We start from the raw sequence: 16,816 nt of genomic DNA on the forward strand, positions 1-16,816 counted from the left end.
GGGCGAGGGAGACGGGGTGGACGGGCATGGGGACCCTGCGGGGCTGAGGCAAGGGAAGAGTGGCCCGGGGGAGGCCAAAGAGGGGCGCGGGGCCAGGCGTCGGGGGCGTCGGGGCCGCCTGCGGCGTCGCCGGACTCACCTCCCGCGGCAGCCCCTCCGGACTCGTCGGCCCCGCCGGGCCGGAGGAGGCGGGGATGGACTCCGGGCCGCGGGGGCTGCCGGGAGCCTGTTCCCTGGGCAACGGGGCCGGAACCGGGGCCAGCACCGAAGAGCGGCAGCTGGCTCCGCCAAGGGCTAGAGCGGCAGAGCCACAAGTGGCAGCGGGCGGGGCGGACGTGACGCAAATGCGTTTCCGGCGGGGGTGGGCGGGGCTTCGCGTCTCCATCTAGGGATATCTGCGGACCGTATGGAAGGTGCGTGAGATCGGTTCCTTTCCCGGGGTGGGGTGGCTGTGAATGTTGCTGCTTGGGCCGCAGGTTGGACCCGAAGCTCAGGAGCTCCCCGGATTAAATGAGGTTAAATGGAGGTCCGCTGTCTTGCCCCAGCCTAGCCCGCAGGCCCCGCGCAGCCTCTGCAGGCTGCTCGGGACACAGTTTTGCCGAGCCTCCGTTTTTTCACATGTGGAGTAACAGATGAACGGGACGATATACGCAAATGAGTGTCAGCAGATCAGACACCCAAATTGTAATTATTGTCACTATAAATTAGCACTAACAGAGTTCACTGGGTGCCAAGTCTTGCATGCTCCTCTCCTCCAGAAACTCCTCTTTGAACTGCCCTCAGTCAGAACATTCTGCTTGTGATGAAAGCTGGCTTTCGCCTAGTGCTCAGTCTGCTGAGTACTGTTCCAAGAACTTTAAGTGGATCATCTCATTTGAACCTCACAGTGGTCCCATGAAGTAATGTCAACCCCATTTTGCAGATGGGGAGTCGAGGCTCAGAGGGGATAAGTAACGTAGCCACTGTGCCCTCACCCTACCCTGTCCTGTGACGCTGATGACTGGTCTGTCTTTACTAGCTCTTGAGTTTCTTGAAGTCAGTTATGTTTTTGGTTCCTAAATATGTGCCCCGTATGAGTCAGGCTGACCATGAATCAGATGTGATCCTGCCCTCAGAATCTCCTGTTGGGGGGAAAACCCTTAGACAATTATAGAACAGGTGGTAAGAGCTATTCCTCCATTTACCTCATTTTATGCAAAGCCTCCTATGTGTGGAAGATTTGAAAGAGAACAAGACATAGGTCCTACCCTAGTCGAATTTCCAGTTTAGCAGGGAATATAGACATTAAACAAGAAAATACACTCCACTGGTGAATATCATGATAGCAGAATTATAGGATGTACCACATATCTAGTGGTGAGTCGTAACCCAACCTGGGGGATCCAGGAATACTTTGTGGAAATGACTTTCTAAAAACCTAAATCAGATAATTTCACTGCCCTACGCAGAGCTCATTGCTCACTCCCCATTGTATTAGGTTGCTGCAAAAGTAATGGCAGTTTTGGCCATTAAAAGTAATGGCAAAACCTGTTACTTTTGCACGAAGCTAATACTTAGAAGAAGTCTAAACTTCTTTTTTTTTTTTTTTTTTTTTTGCTTTTTTTTGGTTGTTGTTTTGTTTTTTTTGTTTTGTTTTTGAGACGGAGTCTCGCTCTGTCGCCCAGGCTGGAGTGCAGTGGCGCGATCTGGGCTCACTGCAAGCTCCGCCTCCCGGGTTCACGCCAGTCTCCTGCCTCAGCCTCCCGAGTAGCTGGGACTACAGGCGCCCGCCACCACGCCCAGCTGATTTTTTGTATTTTTATAGTAGAGATGCAGTTTCACTGTGTTAGCCAGGATGGTCTCTATCTCCTGACCTCGTGATCCGCCCCCCTTGGCCTCCCAAAGTGCTGGGATTACAGGCATGAGCCACTGCACTGGGCCCAAACTTCTTATCTTGGCCTATTAGGTTCTAGTTATGTGATCACCTCCTCACCCACTAGTCCTTTTCTGTCCATTTCATTCCAGCACACTGGTTTTTTTGTTTGCTTGTTTGTTTTATTTTGTTTTGTTTTGTTTTCTGTTTTTTGAACTCACCAACCTCATTCTTATAATTAGGGCACATACTACTGACCTACCCTATTTCTGGCTTTTCATCGTTCAAATCTCAGCCTACATGACACCTTCTCAGGGGGTCACACTAACACAAGACCCTATTTTATTTTCCACACACACTTATCGTGATCTGAACTGATCGTGGTCATTTAATTGTTTATTATCTGCCTCCCCTTTGGAAAGTAAGTTCCATGAAAACGGTCCTGATCTGTCTCATTCAATCATTTCATTCCCCCATGCCTGGCATATTGTAGGCAGTAAGCAAATATTTGTTGTTTAAGTAAAGAACGAATGATAAATCAAGATGATATTTAAAAGTGAGGATACTAAGTATGAGGCAGGGGAGTGGGGACACACACGGATAGGAAAAACATTCCATGTCAAAGTCAGAACTTGTACAGAGCCAGCTCTGAGGCACAGAGGGCAAGTGGGAAAGGGTGAAGCTGAAGTGGCGGGCAGAGCTTGGATAGTAGAGGCCCCTGAGCTAACAGGTGAGATACTAGGTTTTTGCCATGTGCCAGGCCTCACAGCTTCACATATATTATCTAATCTCAGCAATCCTATGAAGTAGATACCATTTTTATTCCCATTTTGCAGATGAAAATGTTGAGGCTCTCTGAAAGGTATATATATTAACTTGCCCAAGATCTCACAGGTGGCAGAGCTGGGGTTCAGACGCAAGCAGTGTGGTCTTCTGACTTGAGGCATCAAACCATCCAGCTGTTGTGTGTCCTGGATTCCTCAAGGGGACTTTATTCTGTGGGCCGTGAGAAGCCTTTGCAGGGTTCCAAGTAGAGAGGGCCAGAGGGTACAGGAGGGTTGGGGGAGAACAAGCAACCTGAGTTGGCTCTTGGTGGTCAGGGGGTTGCTTCCTACAGGCAGTGGGATCCGGGTGCATCTTGGAGGATGGGCGTCGTGAGCCTGAGGAAGGAAGGAGCTTTCCTGCAGAGAGAACATGTGCAAAGGCCTGCAGGCACCTCAGCTTTTCTTTTTTTTTTTTTTTTTTTTTTTGAGACGGAGTCTCTCTCTGTCGCCCAGGCTGGAGTGCAGTGGCGCAATCTCGGCTCACTGCAAGCTCCGCCTCCCGGGTTCACGCCATTCTCCTGCCTCAGCCTCTCCGAGTAGCTGGGACTACAGGCGCCCGCCACCACGCCCGGCTAATTTTTTTGTATTTTTAGTAGAGACGGGGTTTCACCGTGGTCTCGATCTCCTGACCTCGTGATCCAACCGCCTCGGCCTCCCTAAGTGCTGGGATTACAAGCGTGAGCCACCGCGCCTGGCCCAAAGGCACCTCAGCTTTTCAAGAGCTGCCAGTAGTTCATTTTCGCTGGAGATTGATAAGGTGTGGGTTGATGTACGTGTTGATGTGGACGGGTAGCTAGGTCTGGAAGGATTTTGGACTTCCTCCTGATTTCCAAGCGGGGCTGTGGCAGCATCGTGATTAACTCTGCATCTCTGTTGTCTCAGTGTCTTGAAATGATTAACACTCATGAGCCATATGCCACTCTGAACAAATTTAGAGTATCAGAGTGCCTGAGACTAGATAGTGGAAGTACTTAGGAGTCAGGGCTCGATTATCCTGTAGGGAAGGTAACGTGAGCCATTGAAGAGTTTTAGCAGAAAGTCACAACTTTACCTTATTTCCAATCTTTGGAAAACAAAGGGCTTAAGGTAAAAACTTTGTGGAGCCATTAAGCTGGAAAAGGATTCAGCTATATCTGGTGAATCTTAAAATGTTAAAAGTATTCTATGTTGTCTTCTTCCAGGAACTTTCACATTCATTCAGACTTTGTAGTTTCCACATTTATTTGTCCAGTTGATACAGCATTTCAGATAGTTTTACTGTTGAAAATTATGAGGACATTTGCCCTCCAACTATGATTGTATATTCCATGATAATAATTTTGTTTCTTTTATACCCTATCAGCAAAGACTCTTGGAATTGTAACACCCAGAAAACCTGTCTTATCTGTCAGTGCAAGAAAAATTAAGGACAATGCGGCTGATTGGCACAATTTAATCCTGAAGTGGGAAACCCTCAATGATGCAGGTTTTACCACTGCAAATAATATTGCCAACTTGAAAATCAGTTTATTGTAAGTACATACTGGTTTTTCATGCTCTAAGTTTTTCACCCTTAATAACTGGGGAAATATCAACATGAATAAATTTTAAAATAAAATATTAAGCAAAAAAAGCAAGGGGTAAGATGACACATGTAAGTATAAATTGTATTGTACATTTTAAATACAAAATTATATTCCATATATATATATAGATAGATAGATAGATATTTTTTTTTTTTTGGAGACAAAATCTCACTCTGTTGCCCAGGCTGGAGTGCAATGGCGCAATCTCAGCTCACTGCAACCTCCACTGCCCGGGTTCAAGCGATTCTCCTGCCTCAGCCTCTGGAGTAGCTGGTATTACAGGCGCCTGTCACCGCACCTGGGTAATTTTTGTATTTTTAGTAGAGACAGGGTTTCACCATGTTAGTCTGGTCTCGAACTCCTGACCTCACATGATCCACCCGCCTCAGCCTCCCAAAGTGCTGGGATTACAAGTGTGAGCCACCGTGCCTGGCTATTCTGATTTTTAAAACCACAGATTCTTCGATTCTTTTGTAGTTCATAGGCATAATGATTGGGTTTTCATGCTCATGTATGACCTGTGCCTTCCTCAAACTTTGCTATGATTTTGGCACATTACCTAGCTGATATGGAAAAAACTACCACAAATTCTTTTCGTCCATTTTTGGATTTTACATAAACAAAAAACATATATTATTGTTTCCTTTATATCTCACTTTCTTTTTCTGTTTTTTATTTTTTATTTTTGGAGACGAGTCTCACTCTATCCCCCAGGCTGGAGTGCAATGGCGTGCTCTTGGCTCACTCTAACCTCTGCCTGCCAGGTTCAAGTAATTCTCCTGCCTCAGCCTCCTGAGTAGCTGGAATTACAGGTGCCTGCCACCATGCCCGGCTAATTTTTGTATTTTTAGTAGAGATGGAGTTTCGCCATGTTGGCCAGGCCGGTCTTGAACTCCTGACCTCAAGTGATCCGCCCACCTCGGCCTCCCTAAATGCTGGGATTACAGGTGTGAGCCACCACACCCAGACATGTCTCACTGTCTTTCAACATGGAAGCCATCCGTGTAATGTAGAGCCACTATTCTGGTTCTATTCTTTCTCATTGCTGTTTAATAGTGTTTATCTACATTAGACCTCTCACACTGGCTTATCAACTAAGTTATATAATATTCTCAATCTTTTGTTGTCATTTCAACAGTGTGCACAGCATCTTTCCCAGGAATAGATTCCATCTCAAGAAACCACCTTCTTTGCGCATCCATAAGAAACAATTCCTCATCTGTTCAAGTTTTCTCATGAGATTGCAGCAATTCAGTTCCATCTTCAGACCCCACTTCCAGTTCTGGTTCTCTTGCTTTTTCCACTGGCAGAGTAGATTTAACATCATTCTTAAGGACCCTAGGAATTTAAGAATGGTAAATGAGCATTGGATTCAACTTAAAGTCACTAATTGCAATATCCCCTAATAAGAGGGTCAGCCTGTCTCTGGAAGCTTTGAAGCCTGTCATTGACTTCTCTGTAGTTATGAATGTCTTGGATGGCATGTTCTTCTAATAGAAGGCTGTTTAACCTACACGGAAATCTGTTGTATCGTGTAGCCACCTTCTTCTGGATAACTTGCTCCAGCTTCTACATGAGCACTTGCAGCTTCACCTTGCACTTTTATGTTATGGGGATGGCTTTTGTCCTTAAACCTCATGAACCAAATCCTGCTAGTCTCAAACTGTTCTTCTGTAACTTCCTCATGTCTCTCAGCCTTCACAGAATTGAAGAGAGTTAGGGTCCTGCTGTGTATTAGGCTTTGACTTAAGGGAATGCTGTGTCTGGTTTGATCTTCCATCCAGACCACTCAAACTTTCTCCATATCCGCACTAAGGTGTTTCACTCATCTTTCACATGTTCACTGGAGTAGCACCTTTAATTTTCTTCAATAACTCTTCCTTTGCCTTCACAACTTGGCCAACTGTTTGGCACAAGAGGCCTGGTTTTCAGCTTATCTTAGCTTTTTTTTTTTTTTTTTTTTTTGTAGAGACGGAGTCTCACTCTGTTGCTCAGGCTGGAGTGCAATGGTGCCATCTTGGCTCACTGCAACCTCTGCCTCTCGGGTTCAAGCAATTCTCCTGCCTCTGCCTCCCAATGGGCTGGGACTACAGGCACACACCGCCACACCCAGCTAATTTCTTTTGTATTTTAGTAGAGACAGAGTTTCACGGGTTGCCCAGGCTGGTCTTGAATCCCTGAGCTCAGGCAATCTGCCCGCCTTGGCCTCCCCAAGTGCTAGGATTACAGGCGTGAGCCACCGCACCTGGCCCCTTATCTCAGCTTTTGACATGCCTTCCTCACTAAGCTTAATCATTTCTAGCTTTTAATTTTTTTGTTTCTTTAATTGGCCAAAGTATAGCTTTTGATTTAAAATGAGAGATATGCAACTCTTCCTTTCACTTGTACACTTAGAGGCCAATGTAGGGCTATTAATTGGCTTGATTTCAATATCCTCCTATTTCAGGGAAAGGGAGGCCCAAGGAGATGGGGAGAAATGGGAGCAGCCGGTCAATGGAGCAGTCAGAACACACAACATTCATTCATTAAGCTCGCTGTTATATATGAACATGGTTCATGACACCTCAAAACAAACTAGTAATATCAACGATTACCAATCACAGATCATAGATATAATGAAAAAGTTTGAAATATTGTTAAGAATTACCAAAATATGATACAGAGACATGAAGTAAGCACATGCTATTGGCAAAATGGCGCTGATTGACTTACTGTACATACAGAGGGTTGCCACAAACCTTCAATTTGTAAAAAATGCATTATCTGTGAAACTCAGTAAGGTGAAGCACAATAAAATGAGGCGTGCCTGTATTCCTGGATTGTGAACTCTTTGAGGAAATGATCCATGTCTTATTCATCTTTGTACATCCAGCACCATGCCCTATGCCAAGGATACCACACAGCTGAATTTTTTTTTTTTTTTTTGAGACAGTCTTGCTCTTTCGCACAGGCTAAGTGCAGTGGTGCTATAACGGCTCGCTGCAGCCTTGACTTCCTGGGCTTAAGTGATCCTCCCACCTCAGCCTCCTAAGTAGCTGGGACCACATGTGTGTCCCACCGTGCCCAGCTAATTTTTACTTTTAATTTTTGTGGAGATGAGGTCTCACTATGTTGCCCAGGCTAGACTCAAACTCCTGGACTCAAGCAGTCCTCCCGTGTCCACCCCCCAAAGTGTTGGGATTACAGGCATGAGCCACCAAAACCAGCTGTCACGTGACTGAATTTAACTGACTTATTTTGGTGCAAAATTGAGTGACCAATGGACATATTCATTGCACATATAAATAATAACTAAATTTGTATCATAATGATATGAAAGAACAATGCTTATGCAAAATGTCCCACATAACGATGTGGATATAGAGGTTTGTAGAATTTATTATAAGGAAATAAGGCAAGCTTAAAGAGTATATTTTGTACACATTATTTTCTATTTTGTTTAGGAATAAAAACAAGATAGAACTAGACAGCAGCAGCCCAGCCTCGAAGGAAAATGAAGAAAAGGTGTGTCTGGAATATAACGAGGAACTGGAGAAGCTGTGTGAGGAACTGCAGGCCACCGTGGATGGGTTGGTAAGACATAAAGATGCAGGCCACTTGTGGTCACTGTCGCTGAATCCAATGGACCTATTTGGGGTTCGCTTGACCATTGGCCATCCCTTCCTCCTTCTCAGTCCCTCTGATGTTCTCTTCCTCTGCCTGCCGCGTAAATCTCAATGTTCCCCAAGATGCTGTCTTAGACCCTCCTCCTGTGCATCATCCGGGGACATTTCACCCACTTTTAGGGCTCATCACATAGTAAATTTTTTTTTTTTTTTTTTTTTTTTCTGTGAGATGGAGTTTTGCTTTGTCGCCCAGGCTGGAGAGCAGTGGCGTGATCTTGGCTCACCACAACCTCCGCCCCGTGGGCTCAAGCGATTCTCCTGTCTCAGCCTCCAGAGTAGCTGGGACTACAGGCATCCGCCACCACGCCTGGCTAGTTTTTGTATTTTTAGTTGAGACAGGGTTTCACCATATTGGTCAGGCTGGTCTCAAACTCCTGACCTCAGGTGATCCACCTGCTGGCCTCCCAAAGGGCTGGGATTATAGGCATGAGCCACCACGCCCAGCCACAGAGTAAATATTTTAGGCTTCTAGGGCCAACCAGTCTCTGTCTCAGCTACTCATCTCTGCCACATAGGACTAAACAGCCATAGACAATATATGCATAAATGGATGTGGCTATGTTCCATGAAAACTTTTATCTTTGTTTTTTGGATTTTTTTTTTTTTTTTTTTTTTTGAGATGGAGTCTCACTCTGTCACCCAGGGTGGAGTGCAGTAGCACAATCTCGGCTCACTGCAAACTCCGCCTCCCAGGTACAAGTGATTCTCCTGCTTTAGCCTCCCAGGTAGCTGGGATTACAGGCTTGTGCCACCACGAGCTAATTTTTGTATTTTTAGTAGAGATAGCATTTCACCATGTTGACCAGGCTGGTCTCGAACTCCTGACCTCAAGTGATCCGCCTGCCTCAGCCTCCCAAACTGCTGGGATTACAAGCATGAGCCACTGCACCTGGCCTTTTTTGTTTTTGTTTTTGTTTTTGAGACAGGGTCTCACTCTGCCACTGAGGCTAGAGTGCAGTGGCGAGATCTTGGCTCACTGCAACCTCCGCCTCCCGGGTTCAAGCAATTCTTGTGCCTCAACCTTCCGCATAGCTGGGATCGCAGGTGTGCGCCACCATGCCCAGCTAATTGTTGTATTTTTAGTAGAGATAGGGTTTCACCATATTGGCCAGGCTGGTCTCGAAGTCCTGGCCTCAAGTGATCCACCCACCTCAGCCTCCCAAAGTGTTGGGATTACAGGCATGAGCCACTGCACCCATACAGGAAAACTTTCTTTTTTTTTTTTTTTTTTTTTTTTTTTTGAGACAGAGTCTTGCTCTGTCGCCCAGGCTAGAGTACAGTAACGTGATCCTGGCTCACTGCAATCTCCATCTCCCAGTTTCAAGCAATTCTCCCATCTCAGCGTCCTGAGTAACTGGGATTACAGGTGCATGTCACCATGCCCGTCTAATTTTTGTATTTTTAATAGAGACGGGTCTTCGCCACGTTGGCTAGGCTGGTCTTGAACTCCTGACCTCAAGTGATCCGCCCACCTCAGCCTCCCGGAGTGCTGGGATTACAGGCATGAGCCATTATGTTCGTCCAGGAAAACTTTATCTTTGGACACTGAAATTAGAATTTTGTATAATTTTTATGAGTCACAATCACTATTGTCCTTTTGGTTATTTTCAACCATTTAAAAATGTAAAAACCATCTTAGCTTGTGGGCCATGCAGAAACAGGCTATGGGCCAGAATTGACCTGTGTTCCAGGGATGGTTTGCCCATCCCTGATACAGCACGTAAGAGACTAAAGTGTTTGTTTAATGAACTAATAACTAAATTTCAATACCTACCATACTGGCCACCAGATGTGAAGATAACACCACCTTATTTCTTTGCTAGGCACAGGAAATTAGGTTTTACACATATTTGAACTTGGATAACTGAAGCTTACCCATAAACATTTAAGATCTTTATATTTTCATCTTTTTGTTTGTTTGTTTGGAGACAAGGTCTCGCTGTGAAATGCAGTAGCATGATCACAGCTCACTGCAGCCTTTACTTCCTGGGCTTAAGTGATCTTCTTGCCTCAGCCTCCCGAGTAGCTGGGACTACAAGCATGAACCATCATGCCCGGCTAATTTTTAAAATTTGTTTGTAGAGACGGGGTTCTCATGTTGGCCAGGCTGGTCTCAAACTCCTGACATGAAGTGATCTTCCCACCTTGGCCTCCCAAAGGGCTGGGATCACAGGCGTGAGCCCTGGCATCCTGCCTTAGCTTTTCCATCATGTCTTCTTTCGGCTTCAGGATCCCGTATGACATTGAGTCCCCGTGTTTCCTTAGGCTCCTTTTGGCCATGACAGTTTCTCGGACTTCCCAGTTTTTGATGACTTTGACAATGTTGAGGGATGCTGGTCAGATATTTTGTAGAATGTCCCTCAGTTGAGGTTTCTCTGATGTTTTTCTCCTAATTAGACTGAGGTTACGGGTTTTTTTCAGAGGAGGACCACAGAAGTAAAGTGCCATTTCCATCACGTCATATCGAGGGCACGTACTGGACATACTGTCATCAGGACTTTTCTTTGGGTCACCTATTGCCTGGGCTGGTCTCAAACTCCTGGGCTCAAGCAATGCTCCCACCTCAGCCTCCCAAAGTGCTGGGATTCCAGGCGTGAGCCACTGTGCGCAGCCTGGACTTTCCACTGTTGAAGTTGACGTTGATCACCTGGCTGCGCAGTGTTTCCAGGTTCCTCTGCTGTGACGTTGCTCTTTCTCCTCCTCCCATGCTGTGCTCTTTGGCAGGAAGTCACTATGAGTAGCCCACACCTAGGGGGTAGGGATGTATTCACCACCTCCTTGAGGGTGCAGTATCTACATAAATTATTTGCAATTATTCTGCATGGGAGATTTGTTCCCTCCCTCCCATTTGTTAATTTTTTTTTTTTTTTTTTTGAGACGGAGTTTCACTCTTGTCACCCAAGCTGGAGTGCAGTGGGGCGATCTCGGCCCACCACAACCTCTGCCTCCTGGGTTCAAGTGATTCTCCTGTCTCGGCTTCCCAAGTAGCTGGGATTACAGGTGCCTGCCACCTCACCCAGCTAATTGTTGTATTTTTATTTGTTTTTTTAAAATTTTTGTTTTGGCCAGGCGCAGTGGCTCATGCCTGTAATCCCAGCACTCTAGGAGGCCAAGGCAGGTGGATCACCTGAGGTCAGGAGTTTGAGACCAGCATGGCCAACCAACATAGTGAAACCCCATCTCTACTAAAAATACAAAAAATTAGCTGGGGTGGTGGCGGGCACCTGCAATCCCAGCTACTTGGGAGGCTGAGGCAGAAGAATCACTTTCGGAGGTTGCAGTTAGCCGAGATCAAGCCACTGCACTCCAGTCTGGGCGACAGAGCGAGATTCTGTCTCAAAAAAAAAAAAAAAAAAAGTCCGGGCGCGGTGGCTCATGCCTGTAATCCCAGCACTTTGGGAGGCTCAGGCGGGTGGATCACAAGGTCAGGAGTCCAAGACCAGCCTGGCCAAGATGGTGAAAGCCTATCTCTACTAAAAATACAAAAATTAGTTGGGCATGATGGCGGGTGCCTGCAATTTCAGCTACTCTGGAGGCTGAGGCAGAGAATTGCTTGAACCCAGGAGGCAGAGGTTGTAGTGAGCTGAGATCGCGCCACTGCACTCCAGCCTGGGCGACAGAGTGAGACTCTGTCCAAAAAAAACAAAAGAAAAAGAAAAGTGGTTTGGGAATAAGTTCTCATTCTATGTTCAAAGCCAAAAGTTGATTTTTTTTTTTTTTTCCGAGACAGAGTCTCACTCTGTTGCCCAGGCTGGAGTGCAGTGGCGCAATCTCGGCTCACTGCAAGCTCCGCCTCCCGGGTTCACGCCATTCTCCTGCCTCAGCCTCTCCGAGTAGCTGGGACTACAGGCGCCCACCACCACACCCGACTAATTTTTTGTATTTTTAGTAGAGACGGGGTTTCACTGTGGTCTCGATCTCCTGACCTCGTGATCCGCCCGCCTCGGCCTCCCAAAGTGCTGGGATTACACGCGTGAGCCACCACGCCCAGCCCAAAAGTTGATTTTATAGGGTATTATTATTTTTCCTATTTTCCTCTATCCGTTAAAGAGATTGGTTTCCAGACCTGGTCTGTGTCTTTCATAACTTTGACCTTCTGGGGGTTTCATGCACCGTTCTCCCTGAGCTGGGCTAACATTTCACTGTGGTCTGTGTTTGCTGTGGGAAGAAGCCACCGATGTTGAAATGTAAGGGTCTGCTGTTTATGCACTGTTCATTCAGGGCTGCACGTGCCTATGTTACTTGAATTCTTTATTGATGGCTGAGCTACAGGATTGAGCACGACTTCTCGCCTGGGGTCAAGCCTCCAGAATTTTCCTTAGTCTCCTGTAATCAGCTTTTCTTAGAATCAGGTGGCACCAGGGAGCTGCTGCAGGACTCAGGAAAGAGCAGAGGATTGGGTGTTAAAACTTGGTGTCGGCCGGGCGCGGTGGCTCACGCGTGTAATCCCAGCACTTTGGGAGGCTGAGGTGGGCGGATCACGAGGTCAGGAGATCGAGACCATCCTGGCTAACACAGTGAAACCCCATCTCTGCTAAAAATACCAAAAAATTAGCCGGGCGCGGTGGCGGGCGCCTGTACTCCCAGCTACTCGGAGAGGCTGAGGCAGGAGAATGGCGTGAACCCGGGAGGCAGAGCTTGCAGTGAGCGGAGATCGCGCCACTGCACTCCAGCCTGGGCAACAAAGCGAGATTCCGTCTCAAAAAAAAAAAAAACAAAAAACTTGGTGTCAGAAGGCATGGTATCGAGTTCTGGCCTCATCCCTCCTCAGCTCAACCTTGAGCAGTTTCCCAGCTGTGAAATGGAAATGACGAGTCCTGCCTCTTGGGGTTGGGCCAAATAAAATATCAAACCTTAAAAGATTTGGAAAACTACTTAAGTCCTTTAAAAATTAACGTTAGCTGAATTTAGTGCTTGCCACTTCCAATGTAATTGGAGGGTGGTTGGAAGGACCAAGTAAAGGAATTAAGGTTTTTGACAATTTATATATCTTTTCTTATTTCCCCCATGTATGTAAAGTCAACTACACTTATGAGTTCAAAATTTGGTCTTTATAGACCTACGCTACTTAAATCTGAAATTCTAGTTACTTCACCCATTAATTTTCTTTATCAAACCCTTATATATCTCCAAGTAGGTGCTTCACAAATACTAACTCACTTAATCCTCTTCACCATGCTGTGAAAGTAAGCCCGCCATTGCCCCTATTCTGTGCTGCCTGGTGTGTGCACCGGGGATGGTTTAGTGTCTCCCACAAGTGGCTGTGCACATCATGCACGGCTTAGGACAGAGCTTGGCTCACGCTGAGGGACCGTCAATGGCAGCTTGCCACATTTCCTTCCTTCCTGCGTGAAGTGTGTAGGGCTCCCTTTCCGAGTTGCCATTTTATAAACAAGGAAGTCAAGGAGGTTTCCATAAATAAAAGCAGTTAATAAGAGAGAGTCAGGCCTGGTGCGGTGTCTCATGCCTAGAATCCCAGCACTTTGGGCGGCCGAGGCAGGCGGATCATGAGTTCAGGAGATCGAGACCAGCCTGGCCAACATGGTGAAACCCCATCTCTACTAAAAACACACAAATTAGCTGGGCGTGGTGGCACATGCCTGTAATCCCAGCTACTTGGGAGGCCGAGGCAGGAGAATCGCTTGAACCAGGGAGTCAGAGGTTGCAGTGAACCAAGATCTTGTCACTGCACTCCAGCCTGGCACTGCATCCCAGCTTGGCAACAGAGCAAGACTCCATCTCAAAAAAAAAAAAAAAAAAAAAAAGAGCATCAGAAACGAGCTCATTTGATAAAAGAGAGAGAGATCATCAGAAATGAGCTCATTTGATGCCTCCTTTCTCTCTCACTTCTTTTTTTTTTTTCTTCTTTTTTTTTTTGAGACAGAGTCTCGCTCTGTCGCCCAGGCTGGAGTGCAGTGGCGCAATCTCAGCTCACTGCAAGCTCCGCCTCCCCGGTTCACACCATTCTCCTGCCTCAGCCTCCCGAGTAGCTGGGACTACAGGCGCCCGCCACTACGCCTGGCTAATTTTTTGTATTTTTAGTAGAGACGGGGTTTCACCATGTTAGCCAGGATGGTCTCGATCTCCTGACCTCGTGATCCGCCCACCTCGGCCTCCCAAAGTGCTGGGATTACAGGCGTGAGCCACCGCGCCTGGCCTATCTCTCACTTCTTAAAAGCAGCAAGAGCCAGCCAGGCATGGTGGCACATGCCTGTATAATCCCAACACTTTGGGAGGCTGAGGCGGGAGGATTGCTGGAGCCCAGGAGTTAGAGACCAGCCTGGGCAACATAACGAGACCCTGTCTCTACAAATTAAAAAAAATTAGCTGGGCGTGGTGGTGCACACCTGTGATCCCAGCTACTTGGGAGGCTGAGGTACCGGCGGTTGAGGCTGCATAAGGCATGATCATGCCACAAAGAATGAGACCCTGTCGCAAAAAAGAAAAAGGCAGCAAGAGCCTGCCTTGGGATTCCTCCAGGTCTTTGGGTCTAAGACATTAGTGCTGTTTGGAAATCCTAGTGAAATGGCACTCGGAAACCTTTCTTGCTCTAGGACTGGAAATCTGGGGTTTATTACCAAAGTAATTCAAATTAATGAAATCATAGCAACTGTCCACCTTTGTCCCCCTGGGAATTTGCTGTATGTAAAGTTAGCAGTGTTTAGTTATTGGAATTTTTATCATAATAGACTTACACTTCTTAGCTTTGAAATCTTATAGTTACTGAATCTGAGACTGGAGATTTCAAATAATATTACATATTCCAAATGAATATCTTTCAGACCAAAATACAGGTGAAAATGGAAAAGCTGTCTTCAACTACCAAGGGAATTTGTGAACTAGAAAACTACCATTATGGGGAGGAGAGTAAACGACCCCCTCTGTTCCACACGTGGCCTACAACCCATTTCTGTAAGTAGTTCCTTCTCAGTTGATTTTCAGGAGGGTAAAGGTTATTAAGGGCATTTAGTATCATTTACATCTGGTACTTTAAGAAGCTGCCAAGGCTTTCAAATTCAGTGCATAAGTATCGGGAGGAACGGAGACAGAGGCATCTTAAACATTTCTTCTTGGCTTTAGTTACCTGGTTATCAGCAGAGTATATTAAACATAGAGACCCGTGAAGCAAGCTGCTGTTATTAGGCCCCTAAAACCAATGGGCAGAGTGAATTCCACCTCCTCTGTGGCAGCAGAAATCTCTCATTTTGAGGGGGGAAAGGGAAGAAAGGAGTTTTTTTGGTTTGTTGAGGTTTTTCTTTTGTTTTTTGTTTTAATTAAAAAACAAATTGAGGTCACTGCAGCCAACCTCATGGAACATGACTGGGAAAAATGAAACCCATGGCTTCAGTAAACTCTACAAGGCACTTCTTAAAGGGTTTCTTTTAGCTTTATTAGTTCAAGACAAGGGTAAGCTATTTGATGTTGATCTGAGACTTTTTAAATAAGGCAGGAAAGGGTAAAATCACCTAGTGGAATGTGTTTAGTGAAATATTGTCAGTTTTAAGGAGAATCTCCTACTGATAATCACTGTAGGTCACCTAAGAGTCAAGTAGAAAAGGTTATATATACTTTTTTTGAGACAGAGTCTCGCTCTGTCACGCATGCTGGAGTGTAGTGGTGCAATCTTGGCTCACTACAGCCTCCGCCTCCCAGGCACAAGCAATTCTCGTGCCTCAGCCTCCCAAGTAGCTGAGATTACAGGCACGTGCCACCACACCTGGCTAGTTTTTGTATGTTTTAGTAGAGACAGGGTTTCACCATGTTGGCCAGGCTGGTCTCAAACTCCTGAACTCAGGTGATCCACCCACTTGGGCCTCCCAAAGTGCTGGGATTACAGGTGTGGGCCACCACACCTGGCCTATATACACTTTTTATTTCACTCTGCTGACCATGTTACCAAATTGTACTAATCTGCACCAGCTAGAGTGGTAACCTCCATCGGGCCCTTCTTCCCCTCAGTGCTGTTGCTGATTCTGGTTTTTAATCAAGAGCTGTTAAAAATGTGGTTCTTCCCGAGTCGAGACTATGTTCTTGAATCACTGCCATTAAGGGAGACTCACGTTTCTTTCAGATGAGGTTTCGCATAAGCTCTTGGAGATGTACAGGAAGGAGCTGCTCCTGAAGTGCACAGTGGCCAAGGAGCTTGCACACGCCGGGGATCCCGACCTCACCCTGAGCTACTTGTCCATGTGGCTGCACCAGCCCTACGTGGAGAGCGACAGCAGGCTGCATCTGGAGAGCATGCTGCTGGAGACAGGCCACCGAGCTCTGTGACGTCCCGAGACGGCTGCGGACACTGGCTCCTTCCACGTCTCACCAGGCAGACAGTCTGCCTAGGACCCAGTGCCGCAGGCCTGGATCAGACCCCAGGATCAGACCTTCTTGGGGTCTTCTGGCCAGAGCTTGTCGCCAGCACCGTGGCCTCTCCAGGCATGCTCATGCCCACAACCCGCGGCCAGCCCCACGTGGTGCCACTCAGCCTTCTCTGCCCCTCCTGGGAATCCGTCACTCATGGGTGCTTCAGAGTAAAATCAATGAGTTTCTGAGCAGAATGAGTGAGTGATCTAGTTTCTATAAATTATGCATGCTTTACACATTACGTTTGTGTAGAAAATCCCTGGTTTAATATTTTCACTTTATGCCTGATTGTTGAAGTTTTTATGAGACTGTATTAGTTTTTGGGCCAGGTGCGGTGGCTCACGCCTGTAATCCCAGCACTTTGGGAGGCCTAGGTGGGCGGATCACTTGAGGTTCAGAGTTCAAGTCCAGCCTGGCCAACGTGATGAAACCCTGTCTCTACTAAAAATACAAAAATCAACTGGTGTGGTGGTACGTGCCTGCAATCCCAGCTAATCGAGAGGCTGAGGCAGGAGAATCGCTTGAACCGGGAGGCAGAGGCTGCTGTGAGCC

The 16,816-nt window shown here is 46.6% G+C and overlaps 2 protein-coding genes and 1 non-coding gene across 5 annotated transcripts in view; 2 read left to right on the forward strand and 1 right to left on the reverse strand.

Moving 5' to 3' along the window:
* Positions 1 to 345, reverse strand: part of TECPR2 (tectonin beta-propeller repeat containing 2) — a 140,162-nt gene extending 139,817 nt beyond the window's left edge. For both annotated transcript variants that reach the window (XM_030804133.1, XM_030804135.1), the window contains exon 1: positions 140 to 345. The gene's annotated coding sequence lies outside the window, so the exon portion shown is untranslated. The remainder of the gene's footprint in view (positions 1 to 139) is intronic.
* CINP (cyclin dependent kinase 2 interacting protein) lies at positions 330 to 16,458 on the forward strand. Of its 2 annotated transcripts, XM_003276172.4 has the most exons (5): positions 330 to 413; positions 4,019 to 4,187; positions 7,685 to 7,814; positions 14,689 to 14,818; positions 15,978 to 16,458. In XM_003276172.4, exons 1-5 carry the CDS (start codon positions 407 to 409, stop codon positions 16,178 to 16,180), a joined length of 639 nt encoding a protein of 212 aa, XP_003276220.1. In that variant the 5' UTR covers positions 330 to 406; the 3' UTR covers positions 16,181 to 16,458. The 2 variants fall into 2 exon arrangements, with proteins under 2 accessions (XP_003276220.1, XP_030659997.1); XM_030804137.1 differs by lacking the exon at positions 4,019 to 4,187 and having other exon boundaries at positions 367 to 413.
* Positions 4,707 to 4,810, forward strand: LOC115832708. The gene has a single exon (XR_004028219.1). It is a non-coding gene; the product is annotated as a small nucleolar RNA U13 (small nucleolar RNA).
* Positions 16,459 to 16,816: the final 358 nt, after the last annotated feature.

This window comes from Nomascus leucogenys, chromosome 22a (assembly GCF_006542625.1).
Source record: "Nomascus leucogenys isolate Asia chromosome 22a, Asia_NLE_v1, whole genome shotgun sequence".
NCBI lineage: Eukaryota > Metazoa > Chordata > Mammalia > Primates > Hylobatidae > Nomascus > Nomascus leucogenys.